This window comes from Lagopus leucura, unplaced genomic scaffold, assembly GCF_019238085.1.
Source record: "Lagopus leucura isolate 7727_CA_CO unplaced genomic scaffold, USGS_WTPT01 Super-Scaffold_1, whole genome shotgun sequence".
Classification (NCBI taxonomy): domain Eukaryota; kingdom Metazoa; phylum Chordata; class Aves; order Galliformes; family Phasianidae; genus Lagopus; species Lagopus leucura.
This window is the reverse complement of record NW_024962250.1, coordinates 12,206,508-12,232,324: the sequence shown is the minus strand read 5'-3', so window position 1 is coordinate 12,232,324 and position 25,817 is coordinate 12,206,508. Positions and strand designations below refer to the sequence as shown.

The following is a 25,817-nucleotide window of genomic DNA, read 5'->3' as shown; positions in this document are numbered from 1 at the left end:
TGCTCAGAAATGCCTAGATGCAAGCTAGTTAAAGCATATCCATTTAAAAAAAGATTGCAGAGAATTCTAGCTGGATTTGGTTAAAGTAAGTGGTTTGGCTTGTCACATTTCTCATTTTCTTCTACTGTTCACTACTGCCATTTCCCCCAGTTGCATTTTAGGTGGTTCTTTTGGAACTTGAATGTCAAGCTAAAGTAATAAATTCTTAATGAGTACAGAAATCATAAAATATGTGTCTATATACATACTCCTTAAAAAATCTGAATTTGGAGTTATTCTTTTACATTTTCTTTTATGTTGTGATGGAAAATTAAATTGCTGTAATAATCTGATGTTAGAAGTGCTACCTCTGAAAAAGAAATATGTTAAAATCTTGAAAATAAAATCAGAATAAAACTGAGAGTGTTTAATAGCAGAATATATGCTGCATTTTGTGTGTAGGACAGTTCTCCTATTTGAGATAGTTATCATTTGTATGTGTTACCATTTTATACAAAATAAATAAATAGAATCATGATGTCAGGCTGGCAATTCAATCTATTATAAAGTTGGTGTGATGTCTTCATAGGTAGACCGAAATACTGCAGTAATAAAAAGCAAGAGACTTTCTAAGACTCAAAGTATGTTAAAGGTCAACTCTTAAATGCAGTCCTCTAGCTCTAGTCTTTGTGACGGATGTTAAAACAGAACAGAAAAAACAGAATATTAAAACAATACATAGATAGATTTATTCATATTACTAATGAATAATGAAAGTATTCTCATTGTTCAAAGTTGTTGTAACTCCATTTATTTAAGTGGGTTAATAATACCAGCTACAGGATCTGTTACTTAAAATCTTCCTCTTAGAAATATCAAGTTCTTAAGTATATTATGTGAAAACAAAGATTGAACTCTCTTCACAGTGCATTTTAAACACAAGCATGGACTCTATATGGAGTTTTCTATTGCTTTTGCCTATAGTCTCTTCACAGAGGCCTGCAGGTTATTCAAATACAGATTTTACATAAAGAATTTGTGTACCTGAAATAAATAATTTAGTATATGGAATGAAATGTATGAAGTGTCACTGTATGGCATTTTTTCTGAGAAATTTATTTACTGCATGATATTTCTTCAGATGGTATCAGTCATTGCTAATGATTGGTTTTCTGTTTGGAACAGATAAAAATGAGATCTGTCTGCGTCATGGTAGAAGTCACTGCTGGTCATTGTTGGACTTGAAAGGATTGGGTGCTGAGAAAAAACAATCTTGTTACTTACTGTTACATCTTAGTAGTGTATTGTATGCAAAGGCTTTCAGAGCAAATAATTTCTTCTGTGCTTCTACAGTTACGATATGATTTTGCTTATTTGTAGTGGGTTTGTTACTGAAGTTACAAGAACTTAAATGTTACTGCTGCTAGCAATGCATATGAGGAAATTTTATACTTTTTTCAATAAAGTATATTATTGACTCTTAATTCCATCTCTCTTCTTTCAAGATTCCAGATTCCATCATTTCTCGTGGTGTTCAGGTGCTCCCACGTGATACAGCCTCACTCAGCACTACCCCTTCAGAATCTCCTCGTGCCCAGGCCACCTCTCGTCTCTCCACTGCATCCTGCCCAACACCAAAAGTAAGTACCTTGCAAGTTCCATGCTCAGACATATGATCTATCAGATTAATGTACTGCTTCTGCTAAGAGAGATTGGTTTGCATGCAAGGGATATATCATTCTCAGTAATAGATAAATCCAAGACAGTACTTTATTCCTTGTGCACTTCTGCACGATTTAATATGTGGGTTTACCAACGTGTTTACTGATTACTGAAGTTTCATGTTAGCTCCTGCGATATCAGTCATGATTATGAAATCATTAATGCCTTGAATGTGTTTCGTATCCCCAAGAACATAGGTAATCCTGCCACTGAGTAGCAACTTTAAATAAGTAGTATTATGCTGACAAAAGGTGTGTACAAATTTCTAGCCTGAGCTGGGGCAGTTCTTTGCCCTGCTCTATTATTGATCAGTTTAAGAAAGTTGCAAACCAACTAATTTTGCTCAACCTTAGATATTTGCTGCCTGACACTTGGAAACAAAAAAGAGACTAAATTTAATAGTAAGAAAGTTTTAATGCCAACCTTGTGGGATTATTGTTCACTTCTTACTGATTATACTATGCCATTTAATTGTTAAAGTGAACTCTTTCTAAAAACCTTGAATTGCATACATCAAGGACAAAGTGAATTGACCAGTGGCAAGGCCAGTAATGTCTACATACAGTAGGATTATTTTCAGCAGAAGAAAGCTCTGCCAGAATTTGCTTCATGTCTTCGTGTCACGGTGATCTTTTTGTGGTACCAGATGCACACATACTAATAAACTCATAGCAGATGGTGAACAATAACATTCTTCCTTGTCTAATTTGTGATCCTTGAAGACTATTCTGCTTGCTAAAATGATTTGCCAGCATCTGCTAATTCTTCTTCCTGCTGTCTCATTCTTTTCTGTTAGCGAACAAGATTTTTGGGCAACCACCCATAGAAATATTTTGGTTTAGTCTGTCGGAGAGTTTTATGCAATACTCACCTTCTCTGTAACAGAGTCAAAATTATGTTGATAGACAGCATACTAAGCTTCACTTTATTCTGCTTTTCTTAAGAAGATATTCAGTGAATTATATCTGCATGCAGTTCCTTTCTTTTTTTTATAACTAAAAAAGCTGTCACTTGTCTGATGGCTAAAAATAGAAACTCAGAGCTTATTACATTAAAACTCTTGAGCAGAAGAGGAATACAAAACAGGAGCTGCACTGAGTTTCACACCTCTTGACAAAACAGAGAAATCCAAAGAAAACCTAAGCAGACCAATAACATGCATAAAATAGTGTCAACATTGTTAATAGCTCTAGATTAAACCCCTGTGTTTTAAGGAAGGTATGGCTGTGGAAAAGTGTGTACCTTATCAGTGGTGAAGCAGAATGTATTCTTCTCGACCTGGCATGTCCAACCTATGGCCTGCATGTGGCCCAGGTCAGTTAATAATTAGTCCCACCATCCTGCTCTTCCCCACGGAGTGGCCTGGCCCAGCCCCAGGTATGCACCCATCGCTGAGCAACAAGCAAAACATCAGCTCAAGACAATTCCTCTTCACTGTGTGTGGCCCAGGCAAATCAAAAGGTTGAATATCTTCATGCTGTAGGCAGTCTTCAAAGATTCAGAGGCTTCAGAAGGAAACTACATCAATTTTGAAACAAGAGTAAAAAATCTAAAACTTTTCTTTAGGAAATTAGTTGAGATGAGCTCTTGTAATTGCATAACACTTCAGTGTTTTGTGTTAAGCCCCATTTTTCATGTATTACTTGCAAGATCTGGTTTTGTTCAAAATAGGAGAGACCATACCACTTTTAAAACAGGAATTGCCATGAGACATCTACCTAGTCTAGCTTTTCTTTAATGTCTTCTAGAAGGGGTAGTACAAGCTGCTTTAAGGAAAAATTAAGGAAAACTTAACTGTTAACAGAAAGAAAATAAATGTGAAGAACAATCTCAACTATTCCAATTACCTGAAGTTTGTATTTTGCACAGAAGCATAAACTCGTTTGTCAGTTAGAAAGCTCTTTATTTTTTATGTATTTTGAAAAGTGAAAACTCCAACTATTCTTGGCATCTTTTATTCAGTATTTTATTTACCCCCAACTTCTCAAACATCATCTGAATTTGTCTAGAAATACACTTCATTCACATTCTTCAAGATTGTCAATATGTCCAAACATCTTCACTTGCTATGTTTTTCCTTCTGGATCCCAGCTTTCTAATAATGCACTGTAATGTAATTTATACCAAATCTCTTGGTCCATAGATTCACACAATAGTGTGTATGAAAAGGAATTGTAACGTAGCATCTAGTTGATGTTCCGGCTTTTTTATTTCTTTGATCTGCAAGTGTGTACCTTTTCCATATTCTGACTTTCTGGTTGAGGATTTCACTTCAGGGCTCCTAAACAGGTGTATGTGAACTGAAACGAAGAAGAGGAAGTTTAATCAGAAAACAATTTGATTTCCTTTGATTATGGTTACTTTTTTGAGTGGTGCTCTAGCCAGAGAATAAGTGGCACTAGATTTCTTTGTGGAACATTCCAATTTATTTTGTTGCACCATTTTTTTGTAATTTTTTTTTTGGTCCTAAATGTATGTAAACCCTTACATCTCTCTTACTGAATTTGCTGAGCAGCAGAAAGTTTTGTGTCCCTCTCACAAAAAAAAAAAAAAAAAAAAAAAGAACAAGCAGCTTATACAATGATGGGAGCACCTATATTGAATAAATGTGAGTAGCGGGTTACTAATTCATGAGTGTGTTGGAGACAAGGTATGAAAGAGTGCATTACTAATGCTCCTGATTGATCTGTTACGAAAAGTCTTTACCTTTTCATAATTATGTTTTGGAAAAAATAATGTTGTTTATGTGTACACGCAGAGCATGTAGGCAGGCACAAAATAGAAGATTTAATTTTAGATGTCTTTATTTTTTACACTTCATCTTCCATGTTTTCTGAAAGTGTTTGTGTAAGAAAGTAGCAAACAATGAATAGTCACTTTGAACCTGTATATTTCAATCAGTCTTCAGAAGTTACATTTCCTGAAAAAAGAAGGAATCAGAGAGGATTGTAGGTGTCCCCTTCCTGGAGGTAAGGTGTTCAGGGCCAGTCTGGATGGGTCTAATGGGAGGTGTCTTTGCCTGTGGTAGAGGGATTGGAGGGTGATGATCTCGATAGTCTCTTCCAACCCAAACCATGCTGTATTTTTCACTATAAATTCTTCGGAGGTTTTCAAGACAAATGTCCACTGGGACAACTCTGTCATTATGTACATCCCCAAAACTAAGCAGACTTTCTTGTGTGAGCGTTAATAAATCTCCATGGAATGCCTTCCTTTTTCTATAAATTGTATTCAAGTTTTAAGCAAAATCCACTGTGGCTCAAAGAGCATTTAAAACTTATTTATAGTAGAAAGATTCAGATAGACAGGCAATCTTAAGTTTTACTCTAGGGAAAACTGCGCTGACAGTCCTCACCTTTCCAGTTATTCAGCCCTAAGTATGGTAGTGACTGTGACATTTTTATGTTTAACAGTGTAGTTTTAGTCTTCTGAAAGTTTTAATGTTTTCTCAACAAGGCCAAGTGAATTTGTGAAATATTTATATGACAAAAGTATAAGATGAAACAATATGGCTTGCAAGTTTTTTATATAATTTCCAATAGTTGCTTAGATTGTAAGATCTTCCTATATTTTTTTACATTTCAAGTCTTTGCTTCTCCCATACATAAATGGTGTTATCACTATGTATTTTATTTTACCAATACTGTGTGTCAGAGTAAAATGAAGCAGATATGGAAGACCAAGGGCAAGATTTAAATTATCACCAGGAGTACATTTCAGTGACAAGAGGTGTTCAAAGTGCTTCACTTTCCAAGATCATCAGTCTAACTGATACTCAGTTCTTCTACTTCAATGTACAGAGTTCCTTTCAGTGTACCTTTGATCATGAAGAAGCCTAAGAAACTCATTATGGTACTTTTAAAAGTGATGTTTTTTCTATCTCACTACCTTATACCTTACACTCATTATATTCTGCTTAAGAAAAATTGTCTTTTTCTTTTCTTTACTTGGTGGATATCTGTCTTTCCCCTATCTATCGTTTTTTATTTGAACTGAAACAGATAAAGCCTTTAGTATTGTTAAGATACATGCTTATAAATATGTAGTCATGATAGAGTTCTAGTTCCTACATGAGTTTGTAGGAATCTGCTAAAATGAGGAAGCAAGTCTTATTTTCAAAGTTGTTTTAGATATTAGCAAAACAGTTCTCTTGTCTATCCATCGCTCCATAAACATATTCTTCTTAGCACAGTGCATTTAATTTTGCTAGTTTATCACTTTCTGTATCTCCTAATAAGAGTTGTTGTCATCATTCTTGTTTACCTTCACCTAAAGCCCTGATATTCTTAATCTGAAAAATAGCATATCTTTAAATTTGTCTGTGTAAATGTTTCAGTTGTAAAGAATTTCTGAAATAAAAGCATTCAAAAAAAAAAAAAAAGATTTAAACATAAAAGAGAAGAAGACAGAGAAGTCTTATTTCTGTGACAAAAGAAATATATTTGGTTTTCATCTTGATCATGTCTCATGTTCATGTCAACTTAAAAATGGTGCTTTGACCACCTTTTGTCATGAGTCCTAACTTTCATGCTGAACCTAGTAGTCATTGGTTCCAGTTTTCAGTCAGGTGAGCTAAAAAATAAAACTAAATGTAATGATTTATGTTTTTGGTCTAGTGTCAGAACTTTTTAATATACAAGTGCCATGTGAAGTAGGGTTGGGTTTTCTGTCAATTACTGCTTTTTCAATAGAAGAAAGATCAGGTTGCTTACCAGAAACTATTAATTAATGAGATGCTGTTTAGGATGTGATTCGCAAGCTGTAGTTTTATCCATAAGTTGGATATTTTGTGTAAATTAGATTCAATAAATTTTACTTTTTTTTAATCTTGATGTATGCTATTTCTTCTTAAAATGATCACCAAAGTGGAAACAATATTGAAAGTATGTGAATATATTTCAACATTCCTATGCTGATTTCCCAAGTAAAGTTTTCTTTTGTTGGAAGTTGGAAGTTTGCATATACTATTATATTTATTATATTTTCTGCCTTGCAACTTGCTTTTGGGTTGTTTAAATTGTTAGAATGATTGAGGTAGACGAAATCACACTCCAAGTACTGCAAGAGTTCTTGCTTTCTCTTGTAAAAAAGGTGGCTGTTTGTAGACACAGAGGCTTAATTATATATTTTATCCTGCTAGGTGTTTTCAGGTTTGTTTGTTTGTTTGTTTTTTGTTTTTTTAAGTAAGGTATGGTACTGAGAGAATGTATTCCAGAGTAGAAAGTAGCCAGGTTTGTTTAAGATGAGGAATCCTGCTTGCTAACGTATAAGCTACTGTATCCTCCCAGGTTCTCCTCAGTAATGTACAGCAGTATTTTTCAAATCCATTACTGATTAGAATTTAACATTATTTTACATATAGCCATTGCCATTTTTTCCTCATCTTGTTTCAGTTTGAATTTTGTTTAGTAACTCTGATCATTGTTAAATAAAAATGCAGAATTCCACAGATTTGGAAGTGAGACATTGTAACAAAGAAAGAAGCATCTTGCTGTGCTCGAGTTTAAAAAAAAAAAAAACCAAGAAAAAAAAAAAAAAAACACAAAAAGAAAACCATTATAAATAATGAAAGTAAAGTCTGCTAAAATCCTTCCTAAAATTAGAGGATTCACTTTGGAGAATAGCTGAAAAATTGAAAAATATAGGGGATTTTGCATGTTTGTTCATTTGTCTGTTAATTCCAAAATAGAACTATCAACAACTGCCAGAGAGGCAGAATAAAGACTTGTGCCATCAAATTTAAGCTCAAAGTTGAATTTCAATAGAAATACTTATTTGACTTAGGTTTTGTGGTGGTTTTAGGTCAGTTCCCTTCTTTGTCTAGCATGGCTAATGAAGGGTGTTAGCATAGTTGTGAATTAGTTATCTGTACTAATCTAGTGCATCCAGAACAGTTCTTGAATTCATGGAAATCAGCTTTACATACAGAGTTCTCCTGAGCTACAAGGTACCACTTTTTTAGTCTAGTGAAACCTTGAAACGCATCAGAAATACACTCTTCTGTCTTTCCCTGAAAATATGCACTACCAATTTGAAAGAAGCACTTGAGAAACATGGAATAGAATTTAATTTCTTCAATTCAGCAATATATTTACTTGTTTGAAAGAAAATAAAGTGGTTATTTATCTATTTTTGATCAATTTCACGTTTCCATTTCATATTCTCTGACAAGAATTTCTGTAGGCATTTCTTGATGCTGAGATTTATGAAAAACTGCATGTTTCAGTGAAGAGCTTTCTATTTGAACCTACGAGTGGTGACTGTAGAAAAGCATTTACAGGAAAGCCCTGTGACAGATTAGGGATCTTGAAGGTCAGAAATTCAAACACATTTGGAACATATTTCTCTCCAGCTACTACACTGGAAACTGGCCTTCCTACTGAATGCCTTAGAGAAGATTTATGAAGGTCACTCGATAACAGCCAGTGACAAGATTGGCAAGATTTCAGGCCAGCTGTTGGACATCTCTTTTAAATTTGCATCATTCATTATAGTTATTTTGTTGCCCGCTTTTTATTTCTTCTAAAAAGGCTTTTTCAAAATGCGAGGAGCACTTTGAGCTAGGAGTTCTGTGCATTAGCATTGCATGTCTCACTTGCTTTGTGAAGTTCATGTGGAACAAAATTCACCTGGAGTCTTCTTGGACAATAGTTTCATTCAGAAGTACCATCAGAGTGAGCAGAAACAGACATGCGTCACTAGCCACTCATCATCACATTATTCTAAGCATCTGCAAAGTGAACTGAATCCAGGATCTTTCCACCTTTTCTTCAGCTTCTCAGGGTATCATTGGACTTCTTGAACTTTATCTTTCCTATCACTTTAATGATGACACTCTTTCCCGATATCCTTACAAACCCATCCACTTCTGATTTACAATTGAACTCTTCAGCTGGCATAGATAGGAGGAAATATACGTGACAAGAAGCTTTACATAGATTTTCCAAATCTCTGCCTAGCAAAAAGGATAAAGTACAAGACATAACAGATATTTGAAAACAAAACTTAAATGCACTTGTCCTCAAAGAAATTTACTCTTCCCTTTAAAGCCCTACTGATCCATCTGTTTTCAGAAAGATAGACTCTTTCCTTTATGACATTGAGCACTAATGCATCATCTTTTCCTTAATTCTGTTGCTGCAAGTTGTCAAAGAGAGCAACTTTCTTAGCTGATTCACTTAATAACATAGCTGTCCCTCCAGTGAGTTGCTTGTGAGTGTCTTTGTTGACGTGACAACTTCCACCATTACCACCTACGTGTATTTGATTGAAGCTAGCTTATTGTCTAAAATGTTTAAAGGACACTGTCCCTTATTAAAATATGGATGTTCCTATATACACTGCAGCTCCTAGAATTTCAGTTCGACTTAGGGCAGCAAGGCAAAAGAACTATGCATTCAGAACTCCATTGTTAGTTTGAGAGAGATACATATACTTGCAATTCAGAACAATGTTACTGCCTTGGATTAACCGTGTTTTTATTTTTTTCTTAAGCACAAACTTGCTCACAGCATAGTGAAAATAATGATCTAGTTTTCATATGACCAGAAGTCCAGTGTAAATGAGATTTAGGATATTAAGTTACTGGGAATAGTGGCATAATATGGAATGTTGGTATTTATTGTAATCTTTTGTGGCCCTCGCTACACATTTTACCTATCAACTTTATGTAGATTTCTCACCACTGAGTTCCACAGAAGTCAGTAGATATTTTGAAAGAAATAAGCTGCCACATGTGGACGTAAAATAACCAGTGTATCACCAAAACTCCTGTTTAAGCATGTGGTTACATTCTCTTTGCTGTTACCTGAATTAACAAAGCATTGATCTGCTGGTGAAATTCATGTACTAACCTGCAGAGCTGCAAGATAATTGCATTACTTTGTACCACTGTTTGGTCCACATCGACTGCATTTGTTCTCTAATCTGCATATGGAATAGTCTGAGTGATAGTGGATAGTGTGAACAAAATGTGAGATGGTATGATAATGTTATGTTGGCATCAGCTGGCATTTGTGTACATTACACTTCTGTAGGTTTATCATATGCAACAAAGAAGTGCAGCAGCCCTAACAAAACATTTATGTTAGTGTAATGTGTACAGGAGAATAGTTTTATTGTGTGAGAATGTTCATCTGTGTAATGGAAGTATTTCTTCCCTTTGTTTGAAAGCACTCCACATTTATTCAGGAAGCCTCAACTAATTGGCACTTGTCTTGCCTAAAATTCCAGAAGTAAAACTGCCTTCAACTACAAACCTTTTTTTTATGCATAAGTGTAAAAGTTAAATGTAATGCATTTTTTAACTTAAAAGAACCTGAGTTGCCACAATATTAAAAAAACATTAAGCTCTTTGTTAGAAGCCAAAACTGCTCGCTTTATCTAGAGCACTGAGAAGAAAATTGTAACTGGAGTGTACATTTCTGTAACAGCATTTTCTGCTGTTGATCAGGCAAGCAAAGTTTGTAGAAAATGCTGCACATATCAGTGTTTTTAGTCATTTTATCTCGTTAGTTCTGGAGTACCATGAACTCTGACAAACACTGCTAAGGGTCAGAAAAGCATCTTAGACCTTCATAATAATCCCCCTTGTGTTCACCTCCCTATGGGGATCTGGCCAATACACCCGAGTTTTTTGTTCCTAGACAGCTGATGCGAAATAATTGTCAGTTGAGTTATACTTCTGAGATGCATTTCTGATAGTGTGAATGGTATGAGAGATTTCAAGAAAAAAATTCTAAAACAATATTGTGATAATATACACAGCTTTTCTGATTTTTCTTCATCAGTGGACTACTTTCTTTTCTAGTTGAATGTGCTGTTATCAACAGGAGGAAAATCCAGACATTTGATAAAAATTGCCAATTGCTCCTAGGTATCCATGTTTTTAATGTATTTTGTTCTTCCAGACCCTACTTCACGTGAGGGCTTTCTCAATTATTGTGATTCAAAGTTAGTTTCTCATTTGTACATTTTAATGTTTTTTTCAATATATTTATTTTAAAGATCTTTTTAATGTTGTTTTTATGCATACACCTACTTTTTCTCTGAATCATCTTCTCTTTAAGCTATGTTAGATTGGAGAAAGTTTTATCCCACTGCTGTTTTTCCATATTCTGCCTTGACAGCTCTTGGGGAAAAGAGATAGATTTGGAGTACATCATGGTCAAGTAGGAGATTAGTTTTTACATAGTTCTAATGTGTCCAAAAAATAACCTGAACTTTGTTTGGATGCCATATAAAATAATCACTTGCTTTTGGTTAACATGATTCCAACAGTGCATGCCTGGACCATTACAGGATGTAGAACTTAACATCTTTTAAATTGATGCTGTAAAGAATTTCCATTGTTGGTGCTGAATGTATTCAGAATTAAGTAATTTGATCATAAAAATGTTTTGTCAAACTGTGTATTAACCAGGATTTTAGGAAAAAAAAAAAAAAAAAAAAAAGAGCCTGACAAATTCAGCTTTTTGCTGAATTTGGATATGAAAACACGCTTCTGAAAGTTGCAAAATTCCTTGTCAGAAGCAGTAAGCAGGGAAATTTAGGAATAGCAAGAGCAGGATTTTATCATCAGGAATTGAAGGAGTCTGCAAGTGAAATGGATAGTGCTAAGTATTCTGCTGTTGTGGAACTCCTTCTTTAAATACATCCAAACAAAACATGAGTCTCAGACTTGTTTTTTCTTTATAACCTGTGAGTATATCTGCTGAATTATATATATTCCATTTCTTAAGTTCTTTTTACAGAAGTAAAACTAAGGATAAACAGGTGTATTTCATATTGATGTTATTAGAGGATAGAGGAATAATAGTGAAATGTCTATGAGAGCTGTGCTTGGAAAACATGACATGCCTGGTTTTTGGTAACCATAATTTTTATTCATCTTCTAATAAATCTATTGCCTGTCTTTTCTTGCTCTTTGGGTCTGGTTTCCCTACTTCCTGAGTTTTCTTCCACTGGCTTCCCATCATTATTCTCTTGTGCTTCAAAGATCAGGAAGGACACCTGTGGCTTATCCTTAACTCTTGACTCCTATCTTACTCCCTTGTGAGTAAGAAAGGGATGTAAACATGATGTATGTCTTAACTGTCAGTGCATTACACCCTGTCAGTTTCCTACATTTCTTACTTCATTACAACTCTTTCACATTGTTCCAAAACCTGCACTTCTTTCAGCTAATGTTTTGATAGTAATCACTTAGTGTTGCTCCTGCCTTATCTCTTTATCTACTCATTTAGCTGTATTGTGATATAAAAATGATACATAGTAAAGATAAAGCTAGAAGCTGAATGTTGTGTTTTCAGTTTTGCTGTTCAGGTTCTTCTTATTAGATCTACATTTTGCTTAGAAGGAAGGATTTTTTTCATTTAACAGATAATGAATAGAAAAATCAAAGAACTCAGTTTTAGATCACACAAGTTACTGGTGGGGATAGGCATAGAAATACTTTTGATTAAGAACATGTAGGTGCACGATCTTTCATTCTGGTTTTTGTAGCTATAAATGGTCGTCTGTGATAGGATTCTTGTGTAGTTGGGTCTGAAAAGTAAGGAGTGTATAATCCATGATCATTTCCTAAAATACTATTTTGTTGACCAACTTCTAGAACTTTAGACAGGAGTTGACCAGCAATAAGGATACACCTGAATTCCTTTCTGTGGCATTTGCCATGAAAAAAAAGAGTATTCTTTGTTGATTTTTGTTTCGCTTTTTTCTTTCCCCCCAGTAATACCCTGCTGAATACCCAGAATGTAAGTAGTATAGTGTATGCAAGTTTCACAGTACTCTGGTCCACCCCTTGAGAAACACTAAGTTGTGTGGTTATGTCCAGGTTCCCCTAGAAAATGTTACCATGCATATTGTTTGTGCCATGAATGTAAACAAGAGCTGAACTTCAGCTATTTCCTCTTGGTTTTTTATTTTCAAGTATTTATTATTTCATCACTTGTGATCTATAGATCTTGTATATTTTTCTCTATGTATTTTGAAGAGAGAAAGATATAATTTCAGTTATATGCATTATCTCCAGACTAATTTCTGAGTCCTAAACCTTCAGAACAACTTGAGTAGCCGCACTACCCACACTGGTAAGTAAAAGAATAAAACTGGTTTTCTTCTGTGAAGGGCTTGCGTATAGCTGTCTCTTAAAACTTTTCCCCTCAATTCTGTGATATATAGCATTTTTTTATAATGTCCTGACTCCATGCAATTAAGATTTTGTAAGATTATCAGTATTTATTTTTAATAATTTTCTTTTTTCTAGTTCTCGTTTTTTTCAAAGCAAAACTGGAAACATTATATTTGAAAATGGTTGTATTTGATCATGTTATACTTTCTGAGATCGATAGTATTTGTACCAGGATACTGGGCCAAGTGTTTTTGCACTAACTCATGTCTCTTTGTTTTCCAATAAGGATTTCTTTTTCCTCTTGAGGGTGTTTTAATCATTGTTGGTTGGTGGTTTTTTTTTTTCCTCTTGGTTAAATCTGTGTTCTAAAGGAGAATTGTTTTTTTTTTTTTTTTTTTTTTTTTTAATGAATACAGTTTTTTCTTGGTCAGTGTACTGGAATTGCTTGGAGATTTACTCAGAGTTCCATCAAAACTGTAGAGCTGATGTTTTTCTTCATAGTTCAAAATTATTACTATTCTAATGCAGTAAGACTAGCAAAGGAAAGCAACAGGTTTCATAAATGTTTCCAGTGTACTTTCCTATTACATATCCTATTAGAACTAAATATTTAGATAATTAATGTATTGTTTAGGTGCGTTATTTTCTTCCCAGTCTAGTGTAAGAAAAAAAAAAAAAAATCTTGACTATGTTTTGACTGCGACATTTTTAAGTTCTCGAAGTGGCAATCTAACTTTTACTGGAATGTCCTGGCCATCATAAGGCAGAGTTAAATTTCCGTAGCCCGTTCAGTCTTTGGCTTCCTTGGTGGGACTTCACGAAGGAAAGGAGGTGTTGTTTGAAAGGTTTCACTTCGGTTGTGTGAGACTTAGTTTTTCATACACTGCGAAATAACCATCCGGTAACAGAAGCTCCATTCAGGCTTGACTCAGCAAGCAGAAGGATATGCGTAAGGTCATTTTTATTGTCTTCATCCTTTTTACTTCAATTGACGTGACACCAGTTTAATTTATCATTAGAAAAGGTTTATTTACTGGATTCAGCAATTCTGAAAAGAACTCGGGATGTAAATAAATGTTTTATTTTGTGTGCTTCTAGCAATACAAGGTGTTTTGAGCATCTACCTCATTTGTTTCTTCTATCCTCGGCGTCATCTAGGAAAAAAATTATATAATAAAGGAAGAGTAATCAGGTAGGACATATGTGGGAGAAGTCATATATGTTGTATATTTAAAAGAAAAATCTGATATTGGTCTGGCATTAAAATTTTCTGGTTGGGCAGCATAATTTTTAACTGGGAAACTTGATAGCAGTGGCTAACATCTCTCGGACAGGGACAACTGGAATCTGTATTGCATTCTGTCAGGTATCAGTAATGATACTTGTTAGGCCTGATACTCCCAGTTACAGCACACTATGATCATATTATTTGTAGAATTTATAGTGGTTTTATTCTTCAGGTAGAATTTTAGGACTTCATTATTCTCTGTATACAGATCAGATAAGTAACATGTATTCATTCAGAAATAATAATGAATTTAGCATGCAGAATATATGCCAGGTTGGTAATATAATGAGAAAAAAGTTCAACAAGGGAAGGTTAAAATGACATGATAAATCACCATTTATTTCAGAAATTAGAGTCTGTGTCTTTGTCCTCTAGAGATGTCTCAGAGAGTCAAATTGATGTCTTGCATGTACTGCTAACTGATTGTGTGGAAATTTTTTTAAGTTCACTTTTTCTTTATTCTTCTGTCTTTTTTACCCATCTTCCTCCATTGTAGCAAATTAGACGGCCGGATGAAAGCAAAGGAGTTGCTAGTAGAGTTGGATCCCTCAAAGTAAATATGTTTCTAACATTTATTTTGCAAATTTTCTTCTATAGCCTACATTTTTCCTTTTCAAGGGGGAGGTGAGGGGAGGGAGGGAAGGGGCTTTTCCATTTCTCACCATCTCATCATTTTTATTTCAATACTCTTATTGCTGTTGGGTCACATTTTGTTTGTTTCTGTGCTACATATAGAACAACCTTGAAGGCCAGATAGTAAGCTTTGAATGTCTTGAAATACAAAACATCGACTTTCTTGAAGTGCCTATAATTTGATGATCATGATTAAACCACTTCTCTGATGTGCATTGTTTGTCACTTAACTGCCTGTTACATAGAGAAGTGACTTACTCATCTTCAGACTACTGCTTCCCATCTAAAACATAATATAACTTTTATAGTGCTTGCACTTCTTGCATTTAAATTCTGCAAAAGACCATTATAAGAAAGTTGAATATTTCATCCATATCTAGCCTTTAAATCAGAAAGAAGCAGAGCAGATAAAGAGGAAGTGAGAGAGATTCATGTGAGACTAATAAGAATGGAGCCACTGTTTTTCTAAATAATTAGTCCCCTTTTCTGCCCTTTTGTTTGCATAAACAGACTCAAAACTTTAGAGCACTTATCAAGCAGATATCTAAATTATTACCTACCCATGTATAGTGTTACACTTTAATAAATGATTTAAAACACAGAACATAATTTGTACCAGGATGCTGATCACATGCAGTCCAGGCCATTCTGTTAAGATTCCATCTCAACAGTTGCCTCTTTCAGCCACCCAATTTTCCACCTTTTTTCCACTTTATCTCCTTTTAGCACTTTCTAAAGCGCTAACTAATTCATTTTTCTTCTGCACTCTCTTTGCCTCTCCTGCCTTGTTTTTTGATCTTTTGTTTTGTTCTTGTATGCGTGTGTACTGCCTTTGTTCCAGGACAAGCCATCCTCTCTGTTCTCTAACACTGCTCTACTGCTGCTCTTTGTGAAAATGTTATTTCACTGAGCATAAAGAAGGGGAGGGGAAGGATTAATTATGCACCTCTTTCCAGTAATGACACCATTTAAATTGATCTCAGTATTGCAAGGAAGCCAGTTGCTCTTTGTTATACAAGTGATACCTAGCTGCATCTGTAGCATTCCTCACTGTCTGTGAGGCTTTATCTTTTCATCCTGTGTTTTGGGAAGAAGTTTTTGTTACTGTGTGAGAAGAGCCCTCTGTGAATGAGGCCATGGACGTTCAGTACCACTGAATGCACACAGGGGAAAAGACAAGACAGTGACAGTTTCTGTGCTGAGATTTGTGTATGTTCTTACTGCGACCTGTTCATCTTACTGGGTCATCGCATACACTTTTACATGCATAATGTGTATACATATGCAAAAAATGTAACTCATAAGGGATGAGATTCACCTCCTGTTTTATGAATGTTTATTGATACCTACTTCAGGATTCTTATTTCTGTACCTGACTGCTCAGGATTTAATTTTACTGCTCAAAATATGTATTCTGACACAAAATCTTACATAAATATCCGTATAGTTGGATATCCTAACTGGGAATCCAAAATGTGAATGTATGCTCCTTTGAGATGAAAATACATTCTAGAACACTGCCTTAACAATAAACAAGCAAATAATCAGTGTAGCAGAGATCTAGATGCTTTAGAACAATCATTCCCTTGATTTTTTTTCAGTGTTTTTCTTGTGCTGAAAAAAGATCCATTCTAATGAAGCAAAAATATCTTATTTCCAGTTTTGAAGTTTATCGAGCTTGCGTGTCTCTGTTGTTGAAATCGCTTTGATGTCTTGAAATATTTTGCCAGAGGCAGTGAGAAATGTGCTATCCTATGATTTTAAAACAAGGAACAAAAGGAAAAGAAAAGGAAAAAAACATGATCAGAGAACAGGTTGCTTTTTCAATTCATTTTCTGATGTTTACATGTAGCTCCATCGAAAGCTGGAGGAGCTCAGAGATCACCTAGAAGGCAATGTCAAAGGATGCTCTCTCCGAGCAAATGTACGATTTCACTCGGTGATCTGTTTTTTTAAAACTTCCGCTGGCTGGTAACACTAAATCTGATTGGTTTGTCCTCTCATGCCCATCTTTTGCCTTTCTCTCTTTCTCCCTTTGTGTTTTCTTTCTTTTCTAGCTGGGATTTCATTTTTAATGTGTTTGAGAGACCTTAATTGACAGAATATACTACTGCATTTTGATGAGTGCTAATCAGTCTGCTTGCCTTTAACACCAGCTAAAAAAATCCCTTTCCAAAACTGAAATTAATGTTTCCTGACTATTAGGCTTAGTAATAAATAAAATAGATGCCCTTAGTTATAGGAGAATGGTGTCTTCTGCCTGTGATTGATAGTCTTAGATGCAGTTAGGTAAATCAGAAGTATATATGCTCACATTTGCCTCTGATTTTTTTGGAGTCCCTACATCATCCTGCAAAATATGTTAATATTTGGTCGAATGCAGGCTACACAAATTTGGTTGTTTTATTACTTTATTTAGACTCCCCTAATACAAAAACTAATGTTTCATACTTCTTATTTGTTGCATTTCTTCTTTAATAAATGAAGTAACATGAAAAAGAATCAGGATCTCTCCTAACAGTAATGACACCCCTGTAAGGTTAACCATTTTTCATAGAATCTTTAAAAATCTGAGCCAAATCCAACATGACAATGTAGGCAATAAGTACCCCGTTGACAGATGTTTCACCTCACAAATGAAGATCAGCCTTTCAGCAATTAATTTTACGGAAGACAAAGTTTAAGCCGCATAATTTGATGTATAAGGAAAATCAGAAAAAAAGGGACAGTTATGAGCATAACAGATGTAAAAGATGTCAAAAGCCACTTATCCCTTTGAACATCCATCCAGTGACAATTGTTAGAAGTTTCTTCAGATTCATGTCCTGTTTGTGTCTTCCATACGCTATGACTGTTGTCGTTATTGTCAGCATTACCATTCTAATGCATAATCCACTATGGTTATACAGCGACAGATGATTTCGATAATGATAATAATTTGGTAATTTCTATCCCTTTTGGATGACTTTGCATACCAGCTGTGTATCTGACATAAAGTTGATCTCCGCCTGTTGTCAAATTGAAATCCCTGGGCTTGTAATCTTTTGCAGTTCGAATACAGGGAAACCAAGCTGCTAACGTATTGCAGCTTTCTGCAAAGTAAATTTTGTGAAAGCACTGTATGTTGTCTCTGACAGTTCTTTAGGAATCACATTTTTGAGAGAATAAAAAGTGATATTTCAGATTTGGTTACATGCTAAATTTCTTAGTGTTAATCAAACAGAGCAATTCTCATTCTTAAATTTATGATTTGGTACTAGTGAATAAATGTAAAGCCAAGAAAAAAAAAAGCCATGAAATGATGTACTATAAAAATGTTGTTATAATCACACTTTATCCCATAGAATGTCACATTGAAAAAGGTTTCAAATGAGAAACTGTGACCATGTTAACTATAGTTAATATGAGAACTAACTGACATTAAATTGTCTTCTTCCTTTGTGCCGTTTTATCTGTTATTACGTAGCAATACCCTACATAGTGTTATTAAGGAAGTGAGATCATGAGCTAAGATATATTCCATACATTCTGCTTATGCCCTTTAAGTTTCTTAAAATTTAAACTGGATACATTGCAAGTATAATAACGTATAATTAAAATCTATTGCTTTTTCACTGCCATTGTGATTCATGTTGTTCAATGGGTATTTTAAATAAGTTGGCATTTTAAAAGGCAATATACAAATGACTGGTCAATAATAAGGAAGTCCTTAGTAAACAGTGAACAGTTGGAAGGAAAATGAGAGACCTGTTAATACTTCATGATAATGATTATTTTTCATGTCTTTCATACTGGTTTTGGAAAGGGGTTTAGATGGAAGTCCTGGGGAAGTTACCCTGCAAGGTAGCAAATGTATTAAATTGTGTGGGAGAGGGAACATATAGTATCTGATGGCCAGCACACAGATGAAAATTGAATGCTATTGCACATTACTATATGCTGTTAAGGTGGAACCTTTGTTTCAGAATGAATTGCAAAGAATCTTCCCACTTTAAAGGCATAGGTCATTGGAAATATTTAGAAATATCCCAGATTCCACCAGAAGTACAAAAAGACAGCCAGGTACTTAAAATAATGTTGAACTGAATACTTGCATGAAAATTTGAGTTAATTAAGCAGTTTAGAGGGTCTGAGGGCTTATAATTTTGTAAAACTACCAATATCAGCACTAGTTCATAAATATTTGCATAAAGGTTACCTGAATTGCGTTTCCATTTCCTTTTGAGTTCTTCATTCACCTAACCTTTGGCTATTCCAGTTGAACCTTTGAACTTCCCAGAGACCCGTGTTTGAAGCTGAACTTAGGCATTGTTTGGAAAAGTTAGTGTTCTGTCACATGGCAACAAAACATAACGGAATGTTGGTGGGAAAGATAAACTTCTACTGCCATACCACTAACATCCACCTCTCATGATGTGAGAACATCGTAAAATAGGAAGCACTATTTTCAGGACAGCCCTCATATTTTAAATCCAGGTTTTAATTCTGGAGAAATACATTATGGAAATCCAATCAGGAAAAAAATAAATCTAAATCTAAATGCAGATTCTTGACCATCATCTTTCCAAATCAAAGATTCTGTTCTTGACCATGAAAAATGCTCTCAGAATTCACAGCAGGAGCCAAATTTTGTCCATAGATGATCTTTAATGAAACCTGGGTCATCATTTCTCAGAATTGTGTCTCACAATTTACTTTTTAATTTACATTTTAATTAAATTAAATTAAATTGTAAATTAATTAAATTAATTTACAATTTTAATAAATTTACAATTTACTGCATGTTTTGTTCTTACTTTACTTACTTTACTTACTTTTGTTCTTACTTTAAGTACCTGCCTTCTTTGATCATGATGAAGAATTGCATTTATGGGGCTTTTGTTCCAGGTCATAATATTCAATTATTAAAGATCTGAGTCAAGGCCTTCAGACAAATAACAGATTGCTCTTGCAGCCTTTGAACCGGATTCTCAGTTGGTGTACATGAGCATAGCTCTTTTAAAAGTAATTATCACAGCAGGGGAATTTCTGTGACTGGCATTAATTCTGTCCCCCTTAGCTTAGATATTTGCAGCTCAAATTACAATTCGCCTCTATTAAACTGGAACCAAGAAAGAAAGGAATGATTTGAAGTGATTAAATATTAAGAGAAATAAGACCTAAGTTAAATGTTAAGATTTAAATAGATATTAATTAAAACATGGTTAATTACATCACAGACTAATAGCAGCGTCCTCATAGTAAATGTCCAAAAGAAAATAAGAGATGTAGGAAAGTACTTTGCATGCTCCTTGTAAATTAGTGTGAGGAATAGGTAAAATTAGCCAAATTCTTCCAAATTAAAAAAAATAATAATTCTATAGCTCATATCATTGCTGGTTTCTTTTATTTAGTTGCTGATACTTAAAAAATGGTGCTGTGTTCTTTCTTGCTGTTACTGCATTCTTTGAATCCTCACCTTCAAAACTGAGACTAAGGGATTTTCTTTTGCCATGCTATTGTAAGACAAAACAAGGGATCAATGGGTGGACGTTACTGATGAGAATCTTGCTTAGGGAATCTTCCAAAAATCTTAGGTGAACAGCAGAGCCCCTGTTCTTAGCAAAAGTGTACCTTACATTTCCTAGAAAGCTCTCAGTGTCTAGAAACAGATTTTGTATTTGTTTGAAAGGGGTTCTCTTTTTCTTCTGTGTTTTTGTTTGTTTTTTCTGAAGTAATTTTCTAGTTGTCACTTAATCCCAAAAACCATCTCACGATACCATATTCTGATTTAAAAAAATTTAAAAAAAGAACAAGTGAAGAAAGCTCTGAGCATGTACAGACGTTTAAGATGTCAAAGTCATTCATTTCATTAATAATACTGTCTAGTCAGAGCAAATGAAATATGTACAGAATACTGGAAAGGACCAAAAATATTTGCAGTGAGAGAACTAAAAAACTGTCACTGAAGGAGGAACAACTGTAGATAAAGCATGTAATGAGGACTGCTGTGAATGTGAAATTCTCCTGAAAGTGGTATATTACATTTCAGTGAAGAATTATGGAATACACATTTGAGATTGAAAAATGTTCATGGCTGACTTTTTATGAATGTTATTTTTCTCTTCTCAGTCAATAATAATACTCAATAGCATTACTCAAGTTGGTGGTAATACTCAAGTCAGCAATTTCTGTGAAAGTTCTTGCTGGGTTGTTTACTGTAAATGTACCTGAAGTGCTGTGCAAATAGCAGTTTTGTTGAAGTCTAAGAAAGGTTTTCAGGAACTTCTGATAATTCATTTTTTTTACCTTTGAAAAAAATCAAGAGGAGATTTTTAATGCATTTGTAGGATCGTGTCTTTTTCAATTTCATTTATTAGCTTGTTTTAGTGCTCACAGCTAATTGTGATCAGACCATTAATCTAACAAAAGTTAAGGAAAAAGAAAAATCTTACCTTAGTAAAATAAATCCATAAATTGGATGCGTTTTAAAATTTATTTCTGATCTAGAAGTGAGTTATTGGTATTGAAAAATGAATATTTTGTATAAGCAAAGCATTCCCAAAGCAATCAGTAAAACTGATTGTAGTCTTTCCACTTCCCTTGTGTCTGTGTGGAAAGCTTTTGACAGGAAGTGCTGTCCCTCAAGAGTCGCAAGTGTTAATATTGCTGAAGAGACATAATCTGCAGATTTCTGCTGACCTATATCTGACAGTTAATCATTTAACTTTGCAATTTATTCTGGTTTTTTGTGGGACTGAGGTTGAAGAAAAACCCCTATTGCCAAAGGTCTCATTCTGAGCAACTAAAAATGTAGAGGAATACAGGGAAGAAAAAGGTCTCTCATATTTTCACATTTCTCCTTTGCAGAGTTGGAATAAAACCAATGGTGTCAAATGGAAGAGGCTGATAAAGCTTCATTGTAGAATACCTTGCTGTCCAAAGGATAGCTTTCTCTTCATGTTATGAATTAGATGGAGGAGAGAGACAATTCAGATTCTTCTTTAGGCTTAATTATTTCATAAATGCAGAATCTTTTATTTTTTTCCTTTTAAGAAGCTTCCACCTTAAAAGGCATAAATTTGGAGTTTCTGAAATAGCTGGTCACAGAAATTTAATGAACCCTCTGCTACTATCTCAGTGCTGGAACCACCTATACAGAAAACCTTCTAAGACCCTGACTGTGCCACCATTTCTTTTTTAACAATGTTTTCTTTTCCCCACTGCACAACCAGGCTCGGCTCCCTTCGTGCTCATCCACCTATAGTGTTTCTGAGGTATACTTTGCACGTGTTCTCTCACACAGTCGACCTGCTCTGCCATCACACTTCTTTGGTTTTATTTAGTTTTTCTTTTTTTGCATTGCACTGTGCACAAGTGGGGAAAAATCAGCTTGCGGGGGCAGAAGTTGCATGATCAACCTGCAGCCATGTTCAGCGTGGTTTTAAAATCACTGTACCAGTCTGGGACCACCATGATATATAGTCAAGCTAGGCAACTAATACACAGCATACAAACAGAAATTATATAATTAAAACATCCTTATTTATCTCTTACATTAAAAAGATAATGCTTTCATAATAGACTTACAGATGTCCAGACCGCAAGGAGCAATGAAAGTGGAGGGGCTCTGTAGAAATGACCATTATAATATAGTTAGTTATTTGTCTAAATGTAGGTTGCCTAGAAGTATCTGAAGTGTATTGTTTCCAAAAACTCTGTCTTTGTCCACTGCCTTCTCAAAATGCACGTCTTCTAAAAGCTTCCATATCAACTTCACTATAGCCTTCTGTAATAAAAGGCATAGACCAACTTAGCAAGATTTTAAAAGAAGCATCTAATTGTAGTTAGGATGAAAAAATATAGAGATTATCTAAGACTGGCTTTTCACTCCTTTTCAGGGGAAAGATACTAATCATAGAATGAAGTCAGAATTTATAAAATATTGTCAAATTAGTGCCGTGACCAACTCTGTAAGGATTAGGCTTCAACTTATAAGTGAATAGTGGATGAGTATCAAAAAAGGTTGACTTGAGGTTTTCAGTAATATTAAAGTAATCCTGAACACATGGAGTTCATTTATTTTGTATTTTAAAAGAGTCCATTAAAGTTGACAAGATCTCTTAAAAAGAGTACGGTTCACCCTAACTCATACTGTTGGACAAGTTCAGGACCTGATATTAATGTTCTGTTGATGGGTATCTTACAAAAAGGAGCTCACCTACTCCTGAGCAGGAGTGCATCCTAATCAAGATAAGCTGTGTGTAAGCAGTACCTTGCTGATACACGTCTGATTTATTCTATTCTCTACAGATCTGACTTCTCAAGCAGTAACTCCTAGTAATAACCTTTATCCTTATTATTAAAAAGTTGCTTTCTAGTTTCAGTGGATGACCAGACAAAATATTAGAAGTTTTTAAGAAGAAAGATGCTTAATGTTTTTTCTTTAGTAGACAAATTATTGCAGTCTGGCTTCAACAGCAGACAAATTGTTTTAAGAAGATCAAATATCGGTTCTTAAAAGCACCTGATACATATTCAGCAATTTGAGCCTCATTAACATTTTCAATGAAAGCCTTGCTTTTTGATCATGATTAACATCAAAACAGCAATGTGGAATATATTAATGCTATTCACATGTAGCAAGGCAGGGAGCAAGAAATGAAATTTAGTGCTTACAGATCCAAGACAACTATCAACTCCACCTGACCAGTCATTCTTCTGAATGAATCAGTATGAATTAAAAAAAAAAAAGCTTGATGTTGCTTTGTTTCTGATGATTCCCATTCTGATAGCTCTCTACTGCAAAATTGGTCAGCATACAGTGAGATAATGCAGGAAGTGAGCCACTTCCAGAGAAACTGTGTTCTTGCTTTGCCTGCAGCTTCAAAGCCATTTGTCCTTTTCCGCTCTGAAGGCAGGCCTCTGAAATCCAAGCCAACGCATTTTCTTTAGTGCTGGTCAGTATGTGTTAGCTGTCCTGCTTGATCAGATCCCACAAACTATTTTGCCTTCTCCAAAGCTATTAGACTGCATTACTGATTAGTCATTTTGGAATAGTTCAATTCTGCCTCAACTGAAAAAGGGAATTGTAATATAAGGTGTGCACAAAAGCTTAGTGGACGCTGTTCAGAAAGCAAGTCTTCTGTGATTTGTAATATGGAGTCTGCTAGCTGAAGTATCAAGGTGGTACTGTGAGAATGACAAGCAATTCATTCTTTATATTCTATTTAAAGGGAAGATATGAATATCTAAAAAACAGATAGTCTGGCAGTGCAGCAGATCTTGCGATGCAGTTAAATTTCCAGCTGATCAGTTCATGCTTATGAAACACATGAGTAAGACATCAACTGCCTTCTTTTAAGTTGAAGGTGCAAGAAAACATGAATATATTCTTATCTGGTGGCAAAATAACACCGTATGCATTTTGGAACAGTCTGTTAGAGCTGATCACAGATCCATAAAAACAAATTGGTTGAAGCTGAAGATCTCTTACAGTTGTAGCTACTTGAAGATATAAGAAGGCAAGACAATCTGTTTTTCTGAAAGAGACATCGTAGATTCATCTTAAGAAATTTACTTGTAGTTCTAGTTTTTGAGAAAAGCTCTGGAATTGGATGCACTGGTAATTCTAGAACTGAGGTAGCCAAAAAGGAAAATAAGTTTTACTATGAGGGAATTTGTTATGCTGTTACTTACAAGATCTTTAATTGAAGAAATTCCATCAAAAGATGAAGTTGGGATCTGTGAAGAATTTGAGGTAGAATTTGCACCCTGATTTTCTTCACTGAAATATCCTTGTAAAGGCCATTTTTCATCTCAGAGCCCAATAATTAGAAAAGCATCTTTTTATACTGGTTCTTTTTTACACTGAAAAACTGTGGACGTAATCAACTGATGTTAATTTGAAGGAATGGGCAGAAAGGTTTTTTAAAAATTTATGCCTACCTTTAATAACATAAAGTTTTCCACGCTTTGCCGAACTCTAGACATTATAGAAGTGTAGTACAATCCACCTCCTTACTCTCAGTAAGAACCTTAACAATTCCATTTAAATAGAATGCGTTGTTGTCTCTGATTTTAGTTAATTAAAGCAAAGTGAATTTCTTTAAAAAGAGATTCTGATTTTGCAAGAGAAGTAGAGCTTTAATGCTCTCAAATTGTGTAATGGTATAATTTAAATTCATATTCCCTTTGAAGTTCACAAGATGCAATAGTTTTTTCCTCCTTTCCCGAAAATCAGTTAGCTTCATGCTGGTAATTTTTGTGTTACCAGTTGTACTTAAATGATCCTTCTAAAAGTGGAAGTATTAATTAGGAACGGTGCCAAATTAGCAGTTGTACAGTGTAATATGCGTATTATGTATCTCTAACTTACTCCTTATCCAGTTGTTACAAAACACAATGTATTTTATTTAAATACCAGTTCACTTAAGAAGTGAATTAGATCAGATCAGTGTTACCTACATTTTTAGATGTACTTGGAGTTCAGCTTCTTTCTTAAAAATACTGTTCGTAAAAATGTAAAACTGACTGACCAATCCCAGAAGGTCTGTAGCCTGCTGATTTATAAAATTACACATAGGTACTATTATGCAGTAGCCCCATTTTTTATATTTATTTGTATCTCAGACTTTTTATTACCAGCATCAATCTCTCTCTTTCTTTCTCTCCCGCTCCTTTGGCTTCTGCATGTGCTGTGTGTTTGGCTAAAAGCTTGATGAAGGAAACCTATTGATCTGTTGGTTGAAAGTAGAGTGGCAGTGAAATGCTATTGAAGAGCTATCCCCTTTTTTCTCTTAAAAAGAGAAAAAAAAAAAAAAAGAAAAATAAGAAGAAAAAAAGAACGATTTGCGAAGGGGACACTATCTGTTTTATTTAGGCTTATTGAATGGCTTGTGTTACAAAAGATCAGCAAATTTTTATGTTATTTGTCTCTCCAACAAGTTATTCTCTCTCCATACAAGTTATAAAATTATTTCCAGAAAAATAGTTTTGGAACGTGTATTGACTGTATAATGATTAATGGGATTCAATTGTATTCAAATCATTATTAATTAAACAACAGAGATTTCTGTATCT

At 34.6% G+C, this 25,817-nt stretch overlaps 1 protein-coding gene across 3 annotated transcripts in view; it reads left to right on the top strand.

The window, feature by feature from the left end:
* The window catches only part of GPHN (gephyrin), a 263,015-nt gene that overhangs the window by 172,498 nt on the left and 64,700 nt on the right, over positions 1-25,817 (top strand). For 2 of the 3 annotated variants that reach the window (XM_042865243.1, XM_042865251.1), the window contains one exon: positions 1,485-1,619. In XM_042865243.1, the coding sequence (XP_042721177.1) occupies positions 1,485-1,619 (135 nt within the window). Of the gene's footprint in view, positions 1-1,484; positions 1,620-14,619; positions 14,677-25,817 lie in introns of all 3 variants that reach the window. The other variant, XM_042865257.1, reaches the window with a different exon arrangement.